Source organism: Alexandromys fortis, unplaced genomic scaffold, assembly GCF_014885135.2.
Source record: "Alexandromys fortis isolate MF-2015 unplaced genomic scaffold, M_Fortis_MF-2015_v1.1 scaffold_91, whole genome shotgun sequence".
Lineage (NCBI taxonomy): Eukaryota > Metazoa > Chordata > Mammalia > Rodentia > Cricetidae > Alexandromys > Alexandromys fortis.
The window spans coordinates 557,251-580,928 of NW_026067968.1; the positions used below are offsets into that span (position 1 = coordinate 557,251).

The window sequence follows — 23,678 nt, forward strand, 5'->3', positions numbered from 1 at the left end:
GTGTGTGTCTATCTGTACTCCTAATAGGCAGGCAGGCAGAGACTCAGGTAGTTAACATGTTTTCTAAAGATTTTCATGAGAAGAGTAGAGTATTTTAAAAACATTAAATAGAGAAAAAGACAAAAGCACAAAATTCAGTATTCATAAAGAACAGGTAGCTTCTGCTCAAAGTGAGTCTCTTATCTACATTTTTTTTGTTTTGTTTTGTTTTTTCGAGACAGGGTTTCTCTGTGGTTTTGGAACGTGTCCTGGAACTAGTTCTTGTAGACCAAGCTGGTCTCAAACTCACAGAGATCCACCTGCCTCTGCCTCCCAAGTGCTGGGATTAAAGGTGTGCGCTACCACTGCCCGGCTCTTATCTACAATTCTTACATAAAAATAAACAATTTGATCAATCACGGAATCTTTTTAAAAACACATGCCAGGGCCAACAAGAGAGCTTAGTGGGTAAAGGTTAAGCCTGGTGAAGCTGAGGAAAAGAGAATCAACTCCTGAAAGCTATCTGGACTCCCACAGAAACACAGTGGTATATGCACATGAGAGTACTACCCTCCTCCCGCCACAGAAACTGTGGTATATGCACACGAGAGTACTACCCTTCTCCCTCCACACACACACCAAACGTTTAGTAGCAAACAAAAAAAATTTAGAAAAATGTTTCAATGAGCAGTAGAGCACTCAGCAAGAGTGAAGCCCTAGGTTTGGTCCCAGGCATGGAAAAAAAAAGTAAATAGGTTGATAGAAAGATAGACAGACAGACAGACAAAAAGAATATTTTGAACACTAACTCTACTCTATAAGGAGATTTCAACAGAACATTAATTGCAGAAATTCTGGTAAAATGGCCTGAGGCAAAGTCATACTAATGGCCTGGGGACAAGGTGGTCCTTAAAGGGTTTCTGATTTTCAGCACTCAATACACCTCCGGCTGCTCCTCCAGGCTGGGCATTCCACAGACCTTTCTCTTCTTGAATGACACAAACAGCAACACTGTCATTGAGAAGTTAGGGAAGTCACCTGCCTTCTGGGTGAGGAGTCTATTTCTTAAGGAGGGCAGTTACACACTGTGTGTGCTCATCATAGTTCACCAAGGTGAACATTCACGACTGTAAATGCTGTCAGAGGACGTGACGGAAGTGACAGCTCTCACCTGCTCGTGCCAGCTGAGTCCAGTCGGCAGCATTCTGTGCTGTAGAGTGGCTCCTTTCAGCCCCATGGCCACAAGGAACTCCTGTTCCACGGGACACATAAAGACCATATTAATCCATAGAATCCCCAACTGGAGCATTGCTACTTCTAAGTCACCGTAGCTGGCAATCAAACCAACAGGAGCATTTAACGGTGTAAGGCACACACCTTCGTATTGGACTCGGATTTATCGGACTCTATCTTCACTGCCACTGAGAGCATATTCAAATTGTCTCCTCCAACGCCGTCAGAGGCAGCTCGGCTGAGACCGTCTTCTTCAGAGGAATAAATTGTAGGTTCCAACCAATGTGGGCGGGTTGAACTGGGCAACTGTGTCTCTGTAGCAAGAATGGCTCCATCTACTACGCCTAGATAGATACACATTGAGATAAAAACACCAAATGATCACTTGAAAATAGTTCTTTAATTGCTTTGACTTTCACAACTTAAAACAAAACTCTTTGTACAGATTGAGTATATTTTATCCAAAATGTTGAGAATCAGAAGTATTTGGGATTTTGTGAGAAATGTTCACATCTACTAAATGAGATATTAAAAAGGGAATACAGTTCTGAACATGATTCATTTTGTGTTGTGCACTCAGACAGCAGGCTCAAGGTCATTCATGTGATGTTTTTGTGCACCCGCGCTTTGACAGTGCCCCACCTCAAGAGGTCAGGCACAGAATGTCTCCTTGGGGCAGCACACCATCAAGGAGACATCGCAGAGGTCAGGCACTTCTAAAAGGATTTCTAGGATACAGCCTATACTCTTTTGAGCCCTGTTGGGGGCGCAGAGGTCCTTGCGCTCACAGACAAACACCAGGGAATCCAGGAATGTTACACACAGGGCTGTCTCTTCAAAAGGACATATGTATGCTTGTTTTCTGCCCAGAAGTCCAGGACTGAGGTTGTTAATAGTCCGATTACCTTTGGGCTATCTGTGTGACTGGAGACCACACCAGATACTCCCCAGGCCTTGATGACAACATGTTTACCATAGAATGCATCTTCACGGAAGAGGTGACACGCACTTTGAAAAAGTCCAATAAAATTATGCCTTAATTTTTATTGTGCACACAGGTATGTGTTACACCAGGAAACTATTTTCCAAATTACGCTGTACTCAAATATGTTTAAAATAAACTGCCGGTATCAGACTCAAGAAGCTTGAGCTAAGACCTGCTGCTGAGTCATGCTGAACTGGACTTCCTTCTCATTACTCTGCTGGCCATGGTGTTTGCAGAAACCCCACAGAGTCAGCATGTTTCTGGCAGCACAGTGGTCAAGAGGCAGCATGGTAGTAACAGCCTACTTTTCTTTGTCAGCATTGGTATAACTGAGAGCAAAAACTTACAAAAAAGTCAAAAAATAAAAACTCAGATTCTAAAATGCTAGGAAAATAAAATTTTTCTATCCTTGTGCCTAGTAAGGCAACTGCTCAAAATGTGGTAAATTTAGTCAGGTGTGGTAGAAGTGCACACCTATAGTCCTAGAACTTGGGAAGCTGAATTGAATCTCAAGTTCAGGATCACTGTTGACTGTATCGTGAGACCTTGTCTCCAAACAAGAAGTTTTAATTTGTAAGTATGATTCTGGCAACAGAACCAGAATTCCCAACAGAAAACAATTTCTCACATCAAGGTTGTATTCTCAACAAGCTGTCTTTATTATATAGAAATTCAATTGCCAAACAGAAGAGAAGAAAATATATAATTGTCCTACCTTTGTGGTACAGACTGAGGCTGCTGGAATGGAGGCAGATGTAGTGCTTGTCATCGAAACCTTCGTATTTTGTCACACAAAATAATGAGCCACTGTTGAATTCTAACCAGAATTCCCCATGCTTATTTTCCATCGGCTCTCCATTATCTTGCTAACAAAAGGACCAGGAAAAAAAACAAAAAACACAAGTTACCTTTTTTTTTTCTTCCCCAAATTCCAGTACTGGAGATAGAACCTAAAATCCTGTACCCAGTAGGTGGGTTTCTAGTCACTGAGCTGCAGGCTCCAACAACCATTATTAAATGCAGAAAGGAAGAATGTTCCTTGGCATGCTTCTTCTGAATCTAACTTAGGAAAATCTCCCACACCACAAAAAGCAGCCTATTTCTTGAACTATTCAATACAGTGAGATTAAACACTGAATAATGTGTGTGGTATATAAACCCTCTGCAACAATGCTTGTTACCTCACCCTATTTTAAAATGAGAAATAAAACATTACAGTTACTGCCCTCACTAAAAGAATTAGCACATGCTTTCCAAAGGAAATCCATACAGCCTTAGACCAAAAACTGAAGCTAGCTCCCAATGTAGTGTGTTCTCTGGCATCTCAGAACGCTGCCCCCCCCCCACTGCCACCACCACCACCTTACCCCACTTCACTGCAGCAGACTGTGTAAACGTACCTTTACATCTGTGAACACTGCCATTAATCCATGATTGATACTCAGAAGGACTGAGAGGAAACTCTGAGAGTTCTTGTTCTGAGAGTCCAACTTTTTTTTCCTACGGGAACGATAGTTGGGATCAACAGCAGAAAAATACTGCAAAGTCTCTTCTTCAGATCCACTGTCTTCATCTACGCAGGGAAAAGACCTACTATTACAGATTCTGACAGCTAAGCAGGACAGCAGCTTAAAACGATCACAACAGTACTTTGCACTTTTACAGGACAGAACGACAGGGAGATATCTGGATCTCTCAAGTGAATTTCAAACGTGCACGATCACACTGAAGATTTCACATCTGAGCAACAAAGCTCTTGTCAGAACAGACTCAGGAGTGCAGAGATAGTCATAGAAGTTATAGAACACAAACAGAAAACAAAGTCTGAGACACAGTTTAGATCCACAACCGGAAAGGGCTCCTACTCTGTTAATTTATATAAATGAGGCACTTTATACCAGAGCAAAGGTAAGGTACATTACCATAGTGAACTGCAGATTTAAAGGGACTGAAGCTGTCTTTGCTGAAGGTGTTTATCAGCTGACTGGCTACCGAGAGCCCAATGCCATAGGAAATATTCTCAAGTGTCTCCACTGGTGAAGGAGCTGTTGGCTCCCAGAGAAGCAAGTCATTGAAGATCCTAGAAACACAAAGTGCAAAATGAACAGGAACCATCTAAGGTGAAGACAAACAAGAGAACCCCTTACAGGTCCGTATGTGCTTACTGGTTCTAAATGGTAAAATGGAAATGATCGTGTGAAGGTGTTCTTACAACAGAAAATATGTGCTTCCAACGGGAAAGCAAGACCAGGGAAAGGAATGTGAGATCAGACACCTGACGAGACACTCGCCTAGTGTCACCCGTGTTCTAGACTCCAAGACCTGATCATACCTCTAAGTGGACTTTACTTTTTTAAATATTTATTTATTATGTGTACAGTGTTCGGCCTGCACACCAGAAGAGAATACCAGATCTCATTACAGATGCTTGTGAGCCATCTGTAGTTGCTGGGAATTGAACTCAGGACTTCTGGGAGAGCAGTCAGTGCTTTTAACCTCTGAGCCATCTCTCCAGCCCTTTACTGTACCTTAAAAGAGTAAGCTATTTAATGATAAGAGCTGACAGCCAGGTATAGTGAAACATGCCTTTAATCCTAAGGGGAAGAAACAGTCTGTGGCTAGCCTGGTCTACACAGCAAGTTCCAGACCAGCCAGAGCTGTATAATGAGACTTCCAAAAAACAAACAACAACAACAAAAAAAAAAAAAAAAACCCACCTCCCAAATGACAGGAAGGCTGCTAAGACACTATAGAGACCCTCTCAAAAGTCCTTCCTACCATTCCCAGGGACAGATGGGAGAATCACTATTCCCACTTTACCCATGAAGAAACCACCATATAAAGCTTAAGTCATCTTCCCAAGGCAACACAGCCAAGCAGAAGAAAAGCTGGTATGACATTCAAGATCAGGCCCAGCTTTCAATTCAATCCATTGTCTAGACTAGTATCTGAGATAGCTTTTTCCCAACAGACAGCTCAACTTCCCTGGGAAGAAGGCATGGGATAACGCATGACCACAAAAAGTGAGGAGAGATGCCTACCCCCGAAAGAACACACTAGAAGAATCACAACTAGGCCCCAGCTGTGCTGCCTCTTCAGTAAATACTTACTGCTACAAAGACATGCTTCTGCTCAGCTTCAAGAAAACTGCAATTTCACAGCATTCTCGAGGTTTGCACCACAATCCCTCCTTCCCCTCATCGGCTTCCATCACAACACTGTAAGGCTGAACTCCTCCATGCCACCTCCGAGGCTGCCAGCACCACCGCCCTGAGAAGGACTTATGCCCAATTATCTCAGTCTGTGTAGACCAGCGGCTGTCACACAGCACATAGCTGGCGAGGAAAGGACGAGGTGATGACTCATGGAAGGACTGTAAAGTCCAGTGTGAATACCAGTCAAGGTGCCAAGACAAGAGGCAGCCCTCCCTCTCCATAGAGGAAGCCATCATGCAGCCAGCTGCAGAGCTCTGGAGGAGGGAGGTAGCACTGAGCAGCTTGACTCACAGTGCGAAGTAGTGTTGTAAAAACACCAGGGTCACAGCACTGAAGGATGGCGCCCCTTATACACACTGACAGTTTATGCCCCCAACATTATGGTCTATTACAGGACAAAGAAGCCAAGGCCTTTGACAGAACATTCTGGAATAAAGAAACACAAGAACTAATGCTAACACAGGATGGTGATCAGGGTTGGGAATAGTGTCAGACCTGCAATCCCAGTGCTTGGGAGGTGTGGCAGCTGAAAACCCAAGGCCAGCCTGAGCTATATAATGACACCTTGTCTAAATAAAGAAATATCAGAAACCTCTTTTTGAGAGTTCTCTGAATTCAGGATTTTATGACAAAAAAAGAAAACTATGGTTATAAAAGAATAAAGGATACATGTTACATGATTTAAAAAAAGAAAAAAGAAAAAGAAGAAGCCAAGGCTTCTGAGTCCAGAGCCTGGCCCGAGGCAGTGACTGTGAAGGATAAAGGCAAAGAAGCCTCCTCTCAGGACAGGCTCTCCTATGTTACACTTCCTGCATAGCTTAAATAAAACCAGCATGTGACCTGGGAGTTTCTCCCCCCATCATGTTCCTACTGCTTTTCTTGCTTATATTTGGGTCTAAATAGTCTTTTTTTGGCTGTTTTTATTTTTTTAATATTTATTTATTTGTTTATTATGTATACAGTATTCTTCCTGCAGGTCTCATTACAGATGGTTGTGAGCCACCATGTGGTTGCTGGGAATTGAACTCAGGACCTTTGGAAGAGCAGGCAATGCTCTTAACCGCTGAGCCATCTCTCCAGCCCGACTGTTTTTATTTTGAAAAATAAGACTCTTATTAGGAAGCTTGGCTTTGAAATCATGAGCCTCTGTCTCAGCTTCCCTGGAGCCGGGATTACTGAAGTACTTCACGGCACTCAGTTGAAAAGGAATTTGCTTTTCTTTTAAAAATAAATAAATAAACAGGGCTGGTGAGATGGTTCAGCAGATAAACACACTTGCCACCAACCCTAACCTGAGTTCAACCCCTAAGATCCGTGTGGTAGAAGGAAAGCCAACCTCCAGAGTTGTCCTCCTGCCTCACAAGGTCAAGTGACAAAGTCTATGACCCAGAATCCCATTTCACTGTATTTGCTGGGTAGGTGTGTTGAAGTACTTAAAACACAATAAATTAAAATTTTTGTTTACAAAATGTATAAGTAAAACTGGAAAAAAACTAAGTAGCTGCCTTTTGAATTCTGAGAAGAGGAGACACTTTCTGAAGAGTGACTGAGAACCTAACTGCACCAGTGACTGCCGGCCTGCTGCTCAGATCTGCTAGGGCCCCTCATGCCAGTACATGTCTGAGAAGGCAGCACTTTTCACACTGTGCAGTATCAGCAATCAAACTAGTACCCAAAATATGTCCATTCTGCTGGTTGTCTGTCGTTGCTGTTAGGGAGTTTGGTTGTTTTTGTTTGGTTTGTTTTTAGGGTTTTTTTGGACAGGATTTCTCTGTGTAGCCCTGGCTGTCCTAGAACTCACTTTGTAGATCAGGCTGGTCTTGAACTCAGAGATCCAACTGCCTCTGCCTTCTGAGTGCCGGGATTAAAGGCAGACACCATAACACCTGGCTGTTCAGGAGTTCTTGATGGTGGTGTTACTGTTGTTTTTACAATAGGCACCAGGCACAAGTTGGGAGTCAGCTAAAATAGCAGGGCAAAATGAAACAGCTCCAAGGACAATGTCACCAGCATACCAAAGTGAGAAGAAGGCAGAAGTGCTTGGAAGTGGTCACGCAATTCAAACTCACCTGTTATACAGCTTCTCGTAAAAGTTTTTATTGGGCAGTGTCATGTGAACATTTGGTAGCAGAAGTTCCAGCACATAGTGGGAATTGCTGATGGCTTTATCCTGAAACTCTGTCATCTCTGCAGGGTCTCCTGGCATCACCATCTAAAACAGAGTAGTTTAGTATGAGAAAAAGCATCAAAGAAGCAATCTACGTTTAAAATAGTAGCAGCATTTTTTAAACTACTATAACATTTACCATAAACATAACCTTTATCTAGGGAGAATATACATCAAGAAAAATAGAAATCAATCTAGGATCAAACTAGCACAAAACACACGGATTATCTTTATTGTCGTTACTGCTCTTGTTGCTGTTATTTTCTGCTGATGATGTACAACAGGGTCTTGCAATATCCCCAATCCGGCTTCAAACTTGCTATCCTCCTGCATCCACCTCCCAAGTGCTAGGATTACAGCATTCTTTCATAAAGACCTGGCCACGTAGAGTGGCACAGGCCTGTGATCCCACAGAGGCAAGAGGATCACAAGTTCAAAACTAACCTGAGACACAAAGAGAAAAGGAGGGAAAAGAGGAGGAGAAGAGGGGAAGTGTCTACTGGAGGCTGGGATAATTACCCTGGAGTGTTCATCACACTTTTACCTGCTCATTCTCAAACATTACTCTACGAGAGGAAAAGGGAGACGGGGCTGGTCGCCTCAGGTCACAGACATCTTTCAGGGAATGAGCCCCTCCTTCTTCCTCTTCCTGGTAGTGACCATCACTCTCTTCCTCCTCTTCAGCTGCTATTCTCTCCAAAATGGAATGCATGGCTGGTGGATTTATTTTCAGGACCATTCTGATCACAAAGATGATTTGAAAAGTCAAGATGTAAGTATAAACAGCAACATTATTACTTTTATGCAAATTTACAGAATGAACACTGATTAAATGTTAATACTACCAGACTAACTTATAAAGCCTATGCCTGCTGTAACCCACTTATGAACAGGCAGTATATATATACATAACTCAGCATAGAACTCAAATAACTAAATAAATGAAGGACATTAGCAGCGTATTCTTGGCTAACTGAAAGTCTGACTTTTGGAAAATTCCATTACACCCTTGCATTTGCTTACCTTGGCCAGTCAAAGTCATCTGATGATGCTGTGTCTCCATCAACTCCACCAGACACATGGAAAAACTTGATAGATGGCTCCCCCTTCTCCTCCTGAAATGACCCTATGGAACCAAAATGATATGACTGCAATGTGCTCCTTCCCAAATGATGCAGACAAGATCATTCAGAGCTCTCCAAACTAGGGTATTATCCACACACCCTCACACTATACATCACTCATTCATTTCTTTCTGCTGTAATGTGGCCTATGCTAGGCAGAATGTGCAGATAAAGATACCAGTTTTTATTCAAACTGAAATTCTTGACTAGTATTTAGTGTGTAAGATATTTAATTATAATATAGCAAATGTCAGTCACTACCTACTGAGTACTGATTTCCTTGTGTGCATTTGAGAGTATCAGGTTAACTTCTTATCACTCACCATCTTATTCCTTTGAGGGAGAAGCTCACATTTTTTTTTTTTGTTTTGTTTTTTTTTTTAGCTAAGCTGGCAGCCAGTAAGCCCCAGGGACTACTTTCTATCCCCAAGCACTGTGGCTTCAGGCACATATGAGGGTGACCTTGCTCAACTTGTTACATGAGTGTTGGGATCTGAACTTGTGTCTTCACGATTTTTACAACAAGTCCTCTTAACCACTGAGCATCTCTCCAGACCCAATTATTTCTTCACAGAAGAAAAGTTTGTGGCTTGGAGCTATATCTCAGAGGCAGAGCAATTGCCCAGCATTCAGGGCCCTGAATTCAGTCTGCAGCTCGGGTAGAAAAGAACAAAGAAAAGCTTATCAGCTAATTATCCACAGTAAACATAAGGACACAAGTATACTCTGGTGTGTGCTCTGTACATGCAAAGTAACTCCACCACACTGGCTTCTCATAGTTTTCCTCTAAATCAGAGAGCTTCACGTCCACAGAGATAAGGAACGGCAGAGTGTACCTAAACACCCTCTCATGAAGCAGTCACTGGCAAGTGCTATTTAAGTATCTCCAAAAACTTGTCCAACTCTGAGATCAGAGCAGACAAGGGAAACTTTTGAAGTCTGAGGTGTGAGTACCCTCACTAGTGTCAGAGGGCAGAGGCAAGGGCTGAGTTTCCACACACCCTGCTCATTAACCCATACAGACACAGAATATACCAGATCTCAGGTGTCACAGGAGTGAGTTAGTGTGGTGACTGAGAACACAGGTTCTGGTGTCAGATTGGTCTTTACTACCCATGAGCTAGAAGACACATCCTCTTCAGCCCACGGGTCAGTAAATCTAACACATGGTGGGAACAACTAAAGGAAAGGACAGAATGTATGTGACCCGCTCAGTACAGGACCCAGCAGAGAGTAGCGTGCAGGCTATCCAGCCTCTATCAGCACATAGTAAGTGAAAAGCAATGCTATAAAAGGCTAACACTGCATTCCTTCAGAAAATAAGAACTTCATCTGAGCAAATCAATCATTGTGCTGCATCTTTTTTGTTTGTTTGTTTTTGAGGCTGGGTCTCTGTGTAGTCCTGGCTGTCCTGAAACTCACTTTGTAGACCAGGCTGATCCAAACTCACTTAGATTCGCCCGCCTCTACCCACTGAGTACTGGGACTAAAGGCGTGAGCTACCACCATGCCTGCCTCGCAGCGTCTCTTTTTTAACTATACTGTATCCATATCTCCACACAGTTCTGGGGAAAGCTGTTGCTCTATTTTCTAAGTGTTCCCAAGTTTGCCATCTTGGGTGCTGTCAGGAGTAGTGTTCCGCACAGAGTCTGTTCTCCGCTAGTACGTTCAGTCTTACCAGTTAGCTCTCTAAAAGTCAGTTCCAGTTTAGTTTGTTCTGGGGTGGATCCTCCCACAAACTCCGTCTGAGACTCCAGATCTGTGAATGCTAAATGGAGGGTCTCCTTCTGAAGTGACTTCTTAAACCAGGGTCCTCTCTCCTGGTCTGACCGAAGGTCAGGAATGGGAAAGCGAACAGAAAGATGCAGCGCTGGGGTGGCAACTTGTACAGATACCCGACGATTCGCAGGACTGTGAGAGTCATCTAGAAACACTTCAGTGAAAGCTTTATGCTGAAAGGCATAAATCACAGCAGCGCTTAGCATTTCTGCAAATACTATCATTGCTCCCCCACATGCCACAATGCATCCAGACACAAGTGGAAAACCACTATTGTATAATGAAGCTTCAAATGAAACAGCTATTGCCCAAATCAAAACTGCTGAGGCAATAGCTGAATCTTCATACAAAAATAAGTAAAAAGAAAGACACTATAGATCCCTACACATCTTACCATAAACTAAAAAGAAAAGGAGTGAACCAGCCTACTACCAAATCCAATAAAGCTAAAAATCAATACCATGCTCAACACTCAGTTTGAAGAATCTGCCCATTTTAGGCTGCCCTAAGGGTCCAATATGAACTCACACGACTGCTGTCATATACAAAGGCCAGTCTTACTCCTCTTTGCTTCCAGGCCTATGATCAGAGCAGGGCACACAAAGGTTCCAAGTGTTCACCAAATGACTCCTGAGTCCCCCACATACACCAGTTAAAATCATGCCATTCAAATAGAAGTCAATTTTTAATTTTCAATAAAATATCCTGAAACTAATAAAGGCTTCAACATTCATCTTCCAAGTCAGCGTCAAGCCTTTCCTATAGCAGCCTGGGATTTTTACAAGCAAGGCAAATATATAAGGCTTTACTGTGACATCTTCCTGCACATGTCAGTACGTTTTGTTCCCATTCATTCTTCTGCCAAGCCCCTCCCCGCTTCTAGCAGGTTCCCTTTCTTCTCTAAAGTTAGAAACCAGCATTTTCACAGATCTATTCTATCTCATCCCTATTGGACTTCTTGACACAAACTCTAATCTCATACTAAAGAAAACTAGGGATGGGACTGAAGAGATGGTTAAGAGCACTGACTGCTCTTCCAGAGGAGCTGGGTTCAATTCCCAGCACCCACATGGCAACTTACAGCTGTCTGTAACTACCATTCCAGGAGATCTGACACCCTCACACAGACAGGCATACATGCAGGCAAAATATCAAGGCACATAAAATAAAAACAAATTTTTAAGAAAATAAAACCAAGGATGATAAGGTCATCCCAACACAGCCAAGGTTAACAGCAAATAGAGACTGGCCTATACACTTAAGAATGCTGCTTTAGTCTAAACACCAGGAACGGTGGGTAAAACAGGCAGGAAATAAAATGTCTCTGCGCCTTTCCTTCTTGTCTTTTTAAATTGAATCTCATGTTTCCTAAGTGTGTTCCAAATGACAGCCTCCTGTTTGAGCCCCAGAGCAGATCTGATCACAGGCACTCGCTGCTGTGTTGATTCCTTTCCCCTAAAGCTGCCTCCCAGGCTGGGCCTGGTCCTACAGGCCACACATTCAAGCTTCCAATGTGCTAATACAAGTCCATGCCACATAGCAGAGCTGAGCAAAGTAATACAATGCGATGCCAATCACTCTTCATTCTCAAAAGCAGACCTGTGCTACCGGGCTTTACTTTTTACACCATTCAAGTTTATGGAATGTATGAAAATAAGACTTCATGAATATGTTACAGTATTCTCCAAGTCCAATCCCATTGTGCTACAATCAAATACTGTCAACTGATGGGCCTAGTCATTCTTCTGCATATCATCTTTTTCTGCATGTACAGTTTAACATTAGTCTAAGGAAAGTGAGACAGAGTGGAGCATGCCTGAAGTTTCCTGCTGGGAAGGCTGAGACAGGAAGAACACAAGTTCCTGGCTGACCAACCTGAGCTAACAATGAGATGCTATCTCAGAAGGTTAAAAAAAAGTTTGCATGGAAAAACATTCTATTTCTCACTTAACCCTTCCTGCAGAGCCTTCTTCACGCAGCTGATACCACACAGCATACCCTGTTAGAAATAAAACAGGAAATGTCTTCCAGTAAAATTACCAAACCTTACCTGGTTCTCATCAAGGCAAAGAAGTAACATTGTTGAGCTAGGTGGTGTACACTATGACCCCAGCTCTAGGCAGGTAGAGGCAAAAGGATCAAGAGTTCAAAGTCTTCCCTGGCTACATATCAAGTTTTAGGTCAGAACTGCACAAGAAATTTAAAAGTAATTTTTAAGGCCAGTATGGTGGTGCACACCTTTAATCCTAGCACTCAAAAGGCAGAGGCAGGCAGATCTCTGAATTCGAGGCTAGCCCGATCTACACAATGAGTTCCAGGATAGCCAGGGCTATGTAGAGATGCTGTCTCAAAAAGTAAAAATAATTTTTAAATGTCTACTTTTTACTATTATAAATAATATTGCTCTAGTCTATTTAATCTACTAGGACTTTTCTCAGAAATCCCAATAAGCACATGCTTATGTGCAACGTCTACATACTTACCAAACTAACATGCTTATTATATGATGCATACATGTGCGAGGCCATCATCTCTACTGTGGTGAGTTTTTGTGGTTGAAGCAAGGAATTTAACCTATCCACGATACTGATATCCAGCTCACAACACACTGGATTTAATTTAATTTGTAATTCCGCCTTCTGAGGAACTGAACTCAGTCTTGCTTGATTACCCTTTAAAAAAAAAAACCACACACACACAATTATTAACAAAACTATAAAACTTAACAATTGTGACAAAAAAAAAATCCCATAACAATCTGCAGTGGTGGCCACAGGGAGGACTCACCTGCGGTCCTCTAGTCTCAGAGTGCTTATAGTAAAGCTGAAGACACACGGGGAGGTGGGCATCAGTCCCTTCTTTGGACTGGAACGTTAGGAGCTTAAAGACAAGGATGGAGATGAGTTAAAGCTAGGGCATTAAGCTGCAATCGATCACGGAAATCTAGAGGATGTACTGAGGTGAGAGGAGCTCTCGGGAGTCAGAAAAGCTGGCCCCAAACTTCATTTCTGCCTCTTTCTAGCAATGTAAATCTCATTCAAGCAGCAAACTTCTGTGAGCCTCAGCTCCTCATCTGAAGCAAGGGTTCAAACTGATCAATAGCTAAGAAAAAACTTTAAAACAAAATAAAATGGCAGGCTCATAACCTGTCTGCCTCCTCAGATAACTCTCATTTCATTTCAAATATTTACTCGCTTCATTGAATAACCTTGAACGACATACTTTAAAATTTGTCTCAACAATCACACCAATAAAACACTAACACTCTTTGTGATGCTGGTATGCTCTAAAGAAAACTGTTATTATTCATTCGATTCTTAAAAAAGCAAAACAAATCTAAAAATCATCCAAGGGAGTATCCAACATTTACCTCTGTGTAGTGGGGAGGAAGAGAATGAAAATCTGTTGGGAACAGACACTCCAAAAACTCCATTTGCTCAATCGACATGTCGGTGCTAAAATGACGGGAAGCTGACCTTTGCCTCTGCTCATAGGACACTTTGACGCCAGTGCCTATAAATCTACCATAAAAAAGAAAGAAGCATTTAAAAGTCTCCACAAGCTTCTAGATTAAACAATATACATAAGCCGAGAGAGCAACATGCGAATGTTAGTATAATAATTACATGCTTACTCTACCAAGTTCAAGCTGCTAGTAATCATTAATATCCCTAAGGACATGAGCTTCCCATTTCCTATTCCTTAGCATCTCTATGGTGGGGAATTTCCCAGGATGCCTGTATTGCCCAACACTGCCCTTCCTTCTTCGACACTCCAAACTTATCCTGCAGTGGATAAAATCTCAGACCTGGACAGGCATCATGGCACACACGCCTTTAACGCCAGCACTTGGGAGGCAGAAGCAGATGGGTGTCTACAAGTTTGAGGAGAGTCTACACATAGTCAGTTCCAGGCCAGCCGGGGTTAGGCAGCAAAACTGTGCCTTAAAACAAAACAACTTAAAAAAAAAAATTGCAGATCTGTAAATGGATTCTTAAAACTATCTAAAAACATCATTCAAGCTGGGCATAGTGGCAAACACCCAGTACTCTGGAAGATGAGACAGGAAGACCATGAGTTTGAGACTGGTATTTTTGACAGTTGAGACTGTCCCAAAAACAAAGGACCAACAATGACGCAGAACTTTAAAACTTCAGTTGATGGGGTTCACAGTTTTTGTGTCATATTTTCTACTTGCAGATAGCTGGAGATTTGACAAAACTGAGGGAAAAAGGTTCTTACAATGTAATTTGAAGTACTATGGTCCAAACATGTAAAAGCATCTTTTGATGGTGGTCAAAAACTACTTCACGTTAATTTTAACACTCCAGAAAATTTACATTAAAATTACCTTGAGCTAGAGGTAAGGGTTTAGGTTAATTGGTAGCCCTGGGTCCAACCCCCAACACTGCCTAAAACCAAGCATGGCAGCTCACACCCATCATCTCATAAGGTAGAGGCACAAGGACAGAGAGGAATTCAGGGTTATCTGAGGCTGCCTGAAAGTTTGAGGCCAGACTGGACTATATATCATGAGATCCTGTCTCCAAAAACAAGTATTCTCTAAAATACAAATTTTCTTTGCCTCATTATACAAAATATCACTCACTTTACAGATCGCCATTTATATTAAAATAAAACAGTATTTGCATGCTAACCCTATAGTATCCAATTTAGTCAGCCCATCTTTTAGGCCTCAACTCATGAGGGCTCACAGTTTTAAGAATCAGCAGAGTCTGGCGGTCGTGGTGCACACCTTTAATCCCAGCACTCTGGAAGCAGAGGCAGGTGAATGTCAATGAGTTTGAGGCCAGCCTGGTCTACAGAGTGAGTTCCAGGATAGCCAGGACTGTTTCACAGAAACCTATCTTGAAAAGCAGAAAAAAATAATCATTTGAACACTCAGCCCAGGTTTGGTATTGCTACCCACCTCTCATGGCCTGGCACCAGCCTTTCCCAAGCTCTCCTCATCAGTACCACTCTCAGCACAACACCATCTCTGCCACTGCCAGTGCCCCAAGAACCATTTCCATCATTTCAATAGTGATAGCAGGGATGGTGGCAAATGTGCTAAAACAAGCTAGCAAGAACAGGGAGGGAGCTGGGCATTTGTGGCGCACACCTTTAATCCTAGCACTCCTTGATGGGTCTCCATGAGTTCAAGGCCAGTCTGGTCTACAAGCTAGTTCCAGGACAGCCAGGGCTGTTACACCACGGAGAAACCCTGCCTCAAAAAAAAAAAAAAAACAGGGAGAAGCTACAACCCATCTAGATCTATATTTGCATCTTTCTCACACTATACAATGTGAAGGAGAGACCCTATGGTATCTCTGTAGTACTGCAGTAAATTTCACTCGTTATCCACTGAAAACCAAAACAGGGAGTAGACAGATGACACAGTGTGCATGTGGTTCTTTCTGAAGTAATCAGAGAGTTCACCTAAGATGATCATGGGAACAAGCTTCTGCAAAGACTGCTCGGAAGGACTTAAAATCTTCTGCTGACAATCTTGTTGGGTCCATCTTTTCTATACGAGAGAAGAACGCGACGGCCAAGGGTGTCAATGGATTAACGTTTGGGGATGTTTCCGCTGGAGACAGAGGATCGATGTGAAGCACGGAGACTGAGAAGATGCCGACTGCCAGTCTACAGATGAACTCAGGCCTCGATTCATCCACTGAAACAGACCTAGAGGGCAGGGCTGAAATACATCCAGTTCTCTGAGTCAGGATTCAGAACATCTTAGACTGCTACCCTGTTCATCTGATATGCAGGACTCTTGCACCTAAAGCCCCAAGAGTCCATCTCAGTAAGCAGAAATGTGTGGACACATCTTTTAGACTATAAAACTGTGTTAGAAAAAAATTAAAATCAACCAAAAGCTCCACACCAAACTCTCTAAGTTTGGGAACTGTCCAGTTAAATTCTGAAGAGCAAGGATCGAGTACAGAACAGTGACAGAGCAACCGCCTAGCATGCTCACAGTACTAAGAACAGTCACAGAGCAACTGCCTGGCATGCTCACGGTACTAAGAACAGTCACAGAGCAACTGCCTGGCATGTTCATGGTATTGAGCTCAACCCCAGTACTGGGGAGGGAAGGGCAGTACCAAAACAGATTTTTTTTTAACAAACAATACAAAAACACTGAGAAAAAGACTCAAGAAGCTAGGGTATAATTTAATGATGGAGCACTGGCTGAGAACTGTCAAGGCCTCAGATTCTATGCCCAATGCTACACATGAATATACATACACAGGCCCACACACATATACACAGCACATATACACACATGAGCACACCTACACATATACACACAAAACACAACATAAGCATATATACAAACATACATGTGCATACACTTACACACAAACACATATGTATGCACACATACACAAATACATATACCATATACACACAGGCACACATAAACACGCACACACATCACATATAAACACACAGGCTTACATACACACCATACACACGTGCACTCACGCAGACACACACACAAATCAGATAGTTAACTGTAAGTTTTAAATTGCAATGATATGAAACATAGAATTTTTTCTATAATATCTATGTATTTAAATATACAAAGACTATAATGAGTACCAAGCATAGTGGCATACACCTAGCAACCTAGCTAGCACCCAGGCGGTGAAGGTGAAAAGGTCAAGTGAGATCACGATCATAGTTAGTCAGTCTGCACTACATAAGACCCTGTGTCAAAAACAAAATCAAACAAACAAAAAATAAAATATAACGAATAAGTAACTATTCTAAAATATTTTCCAATGAACTACTCAATTATTCTTTTCTTTCTAAACTTTGTGATTGTCCAAGACTAAAAGAGAAATTACAAAAGACACACACAAAAAAAAAATATGGCAGTAGAGTGTAAGCTTGCAATGTACAAGGCCCTAGGTACAGTACCCAGGAGCACAGAAAGGAGTAGGTGGATGATTAATAAATAGATAGCTATGCATAGGTAGACAGTCAGAGATACATAAATGATAGAGAGAGAAAATGAATCAGATGTTTATTCTGAAAGGAGGGAAGGGGAAAAAGCAAAACACATTATCTTATAGATATGCTTTTCCTTTTAATTTTCAAGGCCTCTGGTGGAAACTAACCAGCTTTTGGTAAAGGCGCCGGGTGGACCAAGTCAGACGAGAATGCTGGCCCTCTTACAGGCTGCTCTTTGTGGTCCGCAAACTCTCCCCAAGTTGGCTGCAGCTGCAAAAGATTGGTTTAAATACATAAATAAAGTGTAGGCTCTTAGAGGTGTCTTCTGAAGAACAGAGAACATGGAGTAATACTTTACCACAGTAGCACTTAGCGGTGATCCTGCAGGCGTGTTTGTGTATGTACTAGTCAGGGATAACTCCAAGTCCATGTGTGGAGGGTCTCCAAGGGGTGGAAGAGAAGACAGACTGTGAGACATGTCCATGTCGGCCATGGAGAAGAAAACTTCTTCTTCTAGAGAGAATTAGGCTTCATCACATGATATATTCCACCAATGTACTCCAAGTAGTTTAGCCACACTAACAGACACAGCTGTGTGTGGTGTGCTGAGCACGGTCGTCAGCAGCACAGTAAACACACAACTGCACAGTCAGCAAAGGTCAAGTCTCCCCAAGTCTTTTGTGGGTTTATATGACATGCAGCAATACAGCAACTTTTTAGTTGTCATATGGCAAGTTACAAGTTAAAATTCAGATTTTTAAATGGCACAAGCTCACACAGGGCCCTAAGTTTCATCTCCAGCACCAAGCTGCAAAAGATAAAATTGTGTAACTATTTGCAATCTCTGATTTCTTACGGATACAGCTATTTCCCAGATGGGAAAGAAGGACCAGAGACATTTAGAATTCTATTGACAAATCAATGTCTTCTCTCTAATGATTGTCTGACCTCACATACATCAACTTTGTTATGTCTCAAAGTTCTTAAGTACGCTTTAATTTTTTTACTTGGTTCATATTTCACCAGACTCTTACTATTTACACTAGTGCTCATACGGTCCAAAAATCCCTATAATGAATAGTGGGTAATTATACACCAACAAGATGGAAAGGTTATCAATGCTTCCTACTTAGGGCTGTACACTGCACACAATTATATAATGAGTTATTCCCAACCTACTTATGTGTCGCTGTACATTTTTACAAACTGACTTTCCTTAGGGAAAAACACCATTGCTTAGGCCAACTATACACTTGAGAAACGGTAGTGCTGGTGCATCACTGTATTGCTGGTGAGCCAACAGAACAGAACCAAATGCCCCCATGCAGGGCTTCTGTTCCCCACTGCTAAATGTTTGTTCCACCAATGAAATAACATAGGTCTAGTGTTGACTGCGGAAGCTGCTTACCACGGCTAGAAGGTGTACGAGCTGTCTCTGTTTCATAGAAGCTTTTCTCTGAAGATACACCCATAGACAGAGAATCTTTCCTCAGATAATACCGGTTTAATTCCATCTGAATTCGATATTCATCTTCCTGCTGCATGGGTCGATTTTTCCTATCTTTATTAGCTAACCCAATTTTGCTAGAATTTTCTACAAGTATATAAAAAGAAACAAAAATTCAATTTGTAGTTAGTTATTTAAGCACTTCTTTCCAAAACCCCATTTATCCACTAGCAACCTGATCACACTAGCAGAAAGCTAGTTATATCAAGCAGGGGCCTAAGAAACATAAGCAAGTAGCCAACAATCTAAACTCTTAACTCTAGAAGATATAAGTACTTAAAATAATGTGTGTGAGTTATTGTATACAAAAATTACATTTTTACCGTATGGGTTCTTTCGTTTGTTTGGTTTAGTTTTTTGAGGCAGAGTTTTTCTGTATAGCCCTGGCTGACTTACAACTCTCTCTGTAGACCAGGCTGGCTTTGAATCACAGAGATCTGCTTGCTTCTGAGGCATGAGCCACCAACTGCCTAGCTCAGAACAATTTTTCAAATGAATGTGATCAAATAACCTGAATGCAAATGTACAGCATGATAACAATAAAGTAATCAGCATATCTACTTAAAATGTACCTTAAATGCCATATACTCCAAAATAATATATTTTCATCAGTCTATGTTTTATATTTTCACCTAGCAGTTTCAAGAATTAGAGGAAATAATTATAACAGTCATACTTGCCTGGTCCAGCAATAGCTGCTAACATATCCAAAAGCAGATGTACCTGCCTTGGTGACAGGAATAGATGAATGGAATCTATCTGTCCATCAACATCCAACTTAAAGACATAAGAACAGTTGAGAGTAAGTACTTTACAAGCTCATCACCAGGAATTAGGAAGATGTTAGGGTACTAAGGAAAGTATCACCCTTGGTGCTGGGCAGCTTCACCTAATTCACACAATCTCAGCTAAAGGGCATATAGACCAGCAACTGTGGCTGCAAGAGGGAAAGCCCTGAGAAATTCCATGTCAGCAAGTCCAGCATCATGCTGTCTCTAAGTCTTCTGGAGACTGTAAACACAGCAACAAGATGGTATTCATCACCCTTCAGAACAACCAAATCCTTAGAACCAATGGAGTCAGCGCCTGTGAGACTGGGTCGGCCACACTGGGACTCTACAGCATGCTTCTCAGGAGCCTACTGTGCGCACTGCACGGACACTACTTTCTCCTGCACAGGAAGCTAGAAGCCACAATCGAACCCAGACAGAAATCAGCACTAATGAATGCTTTCTTTCTTGTTCTCTATGCACACTTTCCCCTCATGTCTCACTTGGTGTGGTGAGCACCAAGCCATCACCCAGCCCCTATTCTCTACTTATTACTGTTTCTGTTTTACAGACAAGGACACAGACCCACAAAGCAAAGTTAACATAGCTCTGCAGCCAGATCTGAACCTAGGCAGACACAAACGCAAAGCCTTACTCCTTCTACGACATGGCTCTCTTGTTGTGCCTACAGACAGTGTTTTATGGGGTTCCTTACAGACTGGTGATACCCAGGCCATATCCAGAGTGGGGAAATGTGTTTCTGTTACTGGACAAGTTTATTTCTTGTACTGAAACCACAAAATCTGGTTTTCATTGAGATGGAAAATCAGGAGTTTCATTTCTAATTGTCATAAGGATGTTTCATTATGGGTACATTCTGAATTTGGAATACAAAAAAACAAATTACTCACTGGTATCTTTTGAAAATATAAAACACTGAAAATAACAACAAAGCCAAAGCAGTCCCCTGCTACTGTATAATACTTTCCCCAAAAATCCACTAAAATTGAATGTGTGATATACAACAGCCTCCAGAGGCACTATCTCAGAACTCATAGCTGAAAGACTCAGGTTTAAGGAATGCTGGGAAAGACTAAAGCTCTAACCTCATGCTGCCCTGTTACATCTACTCTAAGCTCTGTGCTGCCCACTATTGATCTTTAGAACTTAATTTTTCCATATAATATTCATTTACATTAAACAAAATATACACGTTAGTATACAAAAACATTAATGTACAGGCAAGGATGATAGTATCTCCAAATATTCAATACTGGCTGGAACTGGACTATAATACCACCATACAATACTACCACCTGCTACTCTGTCCCTTATTATGTAGAACTCAAAAATCAACATACAGAATAGTTACACATATCAAAATACAGTGTGCAAAACTTTACATCTGCATGGAAATCAGAGCTTATGGATGTAGACCATATCCAGGCAAACAGAACCATGAAAGCTTTGCTCATGAGTCTTACTTCTTTAAGAAATGTGCTCCCCAAAGACACACAAGCGCTGGTTTCCCAAGGCTGTTGCCACAGCAGGGCAGTCCCTGCAGTATTTACAGCTACCTACACTATCTGCTCCATTAGCAACCTCCTCAGAAGCCAGCAGAGGGAAGACCTGGTCAAGGACTTCTTAACCTGAGAGCAGTTCACAAAAAGGAAAGCAGGAAATCTGGGCCAGAACACTGAGAGTGAAGATAGTAGATACTTAGTCACAGGACAACCCACAACCACCAATCACTATGCCCCTGTGTAGATTAAATACCTGTAGTTTTGCAGAGACAACACGACAGTACTGACCTTGGCTCCTGGAAGCACTTCATTCTGTTTCAAAGTGAGACTCAATTCCAGTCTGCCCACTAGACCTCCAATCTGCACTGGATCCGAGGGTGCTATCTCTGGTAAAGTTCTAGTTAATTGTGGGTGTGGCTCATAAACAATTTTGGGGTTCCAGCTAGGTGACAGCTTTGGCTCAGTTTCCTACAATAATATAATAAAAATAAAGTAACTATTTTAGCACAAATGAGTCCGGGTGTATATAAATGTCACCTTGGATTTGACATGAGAACTGCATCATCACACTGGACATACCATTATCTATGGCTAAAATGGAGCATTACTGTGTTAGTACAGCACCTTGGAAATAAAAACAAGTCATTGAAAAAGACTTTATGAGACTAGTGCAGAGCCAGCAAGATGATCCAGTGGGTAAAGGCATTTGCCCCAAACCTGGAGACCTAAATCCAATCCCACAATGTACATAAAAATGGAAGAACTGACTCTACAAAGTTGTCCTCCGATCCCCACACATATGCTCCCAAATGCAGTACACACAAGTTTGTATGTGTATCTGTGCTCACATACATCGTACATACACAGTATCTGTTCAAATAATATACAATGTGTAAACCAAATCAATATCGAAGTAAGGTCTATAATCCCAGCATTCAGGAGGTTGAGACAAGAGATTACGAGGGAGGGGGAGAGGAGTAGGGGAAGGGGAGAAGGGTGGGAGGAGGGGGAGGGAAATGGGAGGAGGCGGAAACTTTTTATTTTCCTTTTCTTAATAAAAAAAAATGGAAAAAAAAAAGAGAGATTACTAGTTTGAGGTCAACCTGAGCCACACATTGACAGAGTGAGAGACTCTGCCTCAAAAAAATAATTTTTTTAAAAAAGAAAAAGACCTGACTTGAATATAAAAGGCAAATTATAGATGTACCAACTTATAAAAGGATTCTGTGCTTGGAATTAAGGGCTCTTAATAATAGAAAACACTAAGTCAGAGTCCATGATAATGTTCACTAACAGAGCCTTTAAGCCATGGAAGGTAGCACAGCTTTTTAATGTGAAAGGACGAGGCACTGCATGAGCCATGTTTCCAGTTGCTGTGACAAAATACCTGGCAAGAAGCAACTTAAGGAAGAGGGGTTTCTTCTAGCTCCTAGGCGCAGGCACACATTCCACCAGGGTATGAAAAGCAAGGTGGTCAAAGGCCAGCTGCTCCCATGGCACCCAGTTAGAAAGCAAGCTACAGCCAGGTGGTGGTGGTGGTGGTGGTGGTGGCGCACACCTTTAATTCCAGAACTCGGGAAGCAGAGGCAGGCAGATCTCTGAGTTTGAGGCCAGCCTGGTCTACAAAAGTTAGTGCCAGGAAAGGCTCCAAGGCTACACAGAGAAACCCTGTCTTGAAAAACCACAGAGAGAGAGAGAGAGAGACAGAGACAGAGACAGAGAGAGACAGAGACAGACAGACAGACAGAGAGAGAGAGACAGAGAGAGAGAGACAGAGAGAGAGACAGAGAGAGACTGACCCACATTTAGGGAAGGCCTGCCCACCTAATCTAGAGGATCCTCACAGTCATGCCCAGAGGCTTGACCACTAGGATTGGCTCCCTCAGATGTTAGCACCTCATTTTACCTAAAGATATGTAGGAAACATTTCTCCACTAACTAATGAGCAGAATTCTTGGAGGGAGGAGCTGCCAGCCAGGGCTGACTCCATGGCCCTTCCATTGTACATTGTAGGCCAACTTGATTCCAATGGCAGGCAGCAGCAAGTCTAGCAGGATGGGCAGAGATTCAGGGGTTCAGAGCTGGTATCAGCTACATTAGCTAAATATCTCAATTAACAAGATTTGCTAAACCAGATGAGACTCACTAATGAGTGTGTATTTGCGAAAACTTAACAGTCCCCTAGTTCTTTTCTCTTAGAGACTCACTAGTAGACCAGGCTGCCCTACTGTCTTAACCTCTCAAGTGCTGTACTCCCATACCTGAATGAAACTTCTAAAAAATTGTGACCATGTTTTTTTTTTAAATATTTATTTATTATGTATACAATGTTCTGTCTGTGTGTATGCCTGCAGGCCAGAAGAGGGCACCAGACCTCATTACAGATGGTTGTGAGCCACCATGTGGTTGCTGGGAATTGAACTCAGGACC

General features: G+C 42.1%; 1 protein-coding gene across 2 annotated transcripts in view; it reads right to left on the reverse strand.

Annotated features, from left to right (window-relative positions):
- Atg2b (autophagy related 2B) overlaps positions 1-23,678 on the reverse strand; it is a 75,163-nt gene that overhangs the window by 35,971 nt on the left and 15,514 nt on the right. Inside the window, exons 6-23 of one of the 2 annotated variants that reach the window (XM_050154619.1) lie at positions 21,537-21,716; positions 19,636-19,732; positions 18,857-19,042; positions 17,807-17,958; positions 17,616-17,718; positions 15,922-16,183; positions 13,853-14,003; positions 13,270-13,362; positions 12,966-13,154; positions 10,382-10,655; positions 8,603-8,705; positions 8,124-8,319; positions 7,482-7,624; positions 4,120-4,277; positions 3,598-3,770; positions 2,913-3,063; positions 1,357-1,556; positions 1,151-1,231 (exon numbers count right to left, since the gene is read on the reverse strand). In XM_050154619.1, coding sequence (XP_050010576.1) covers positions 1,151-1,231; positions 1,357-1,556; positions 2,913-3,063; positions 3,598-3,770; positions 4,120-4,277; positions 7,482-7,624; positions 8,124-8,319; positions 8,603-8,705; positions 10,382-10,655; positions 12,966-13,154; positions 13,270-13,362; positions 13,853-14,003; positions 15,922-16,183; positions 17,616-17,718; positions 17,807-17,958; positions 18,857-19,042; positions 19,636-19,732; positions 21,537-21,716 — 2,892 coding nt within the window. Of the gene's footprint in view, positions 1-1,150; positions 1,232-1,356; positions 1,557-2,912; positions 3,064-3,597; positions 3,771-4,119; positions 4,278-7,481; positions 7,625-8,123; positions 8,320-8,602; positions 8,706-10,381; positions 10,656-12,965; positions 13,155-13,269; positions 13,363-13,852; positions 14,004-15,921; positions 16,184-17,615; positions 17,719-17,806; positions 17,962-18,856; positions 19,043-19,635; positions 19,733-21,536; positions 21,717-23,678 lie in introns of both variants that reach the window. The other variant, XM_050154618.1, reaches the window with a different exon arrangement.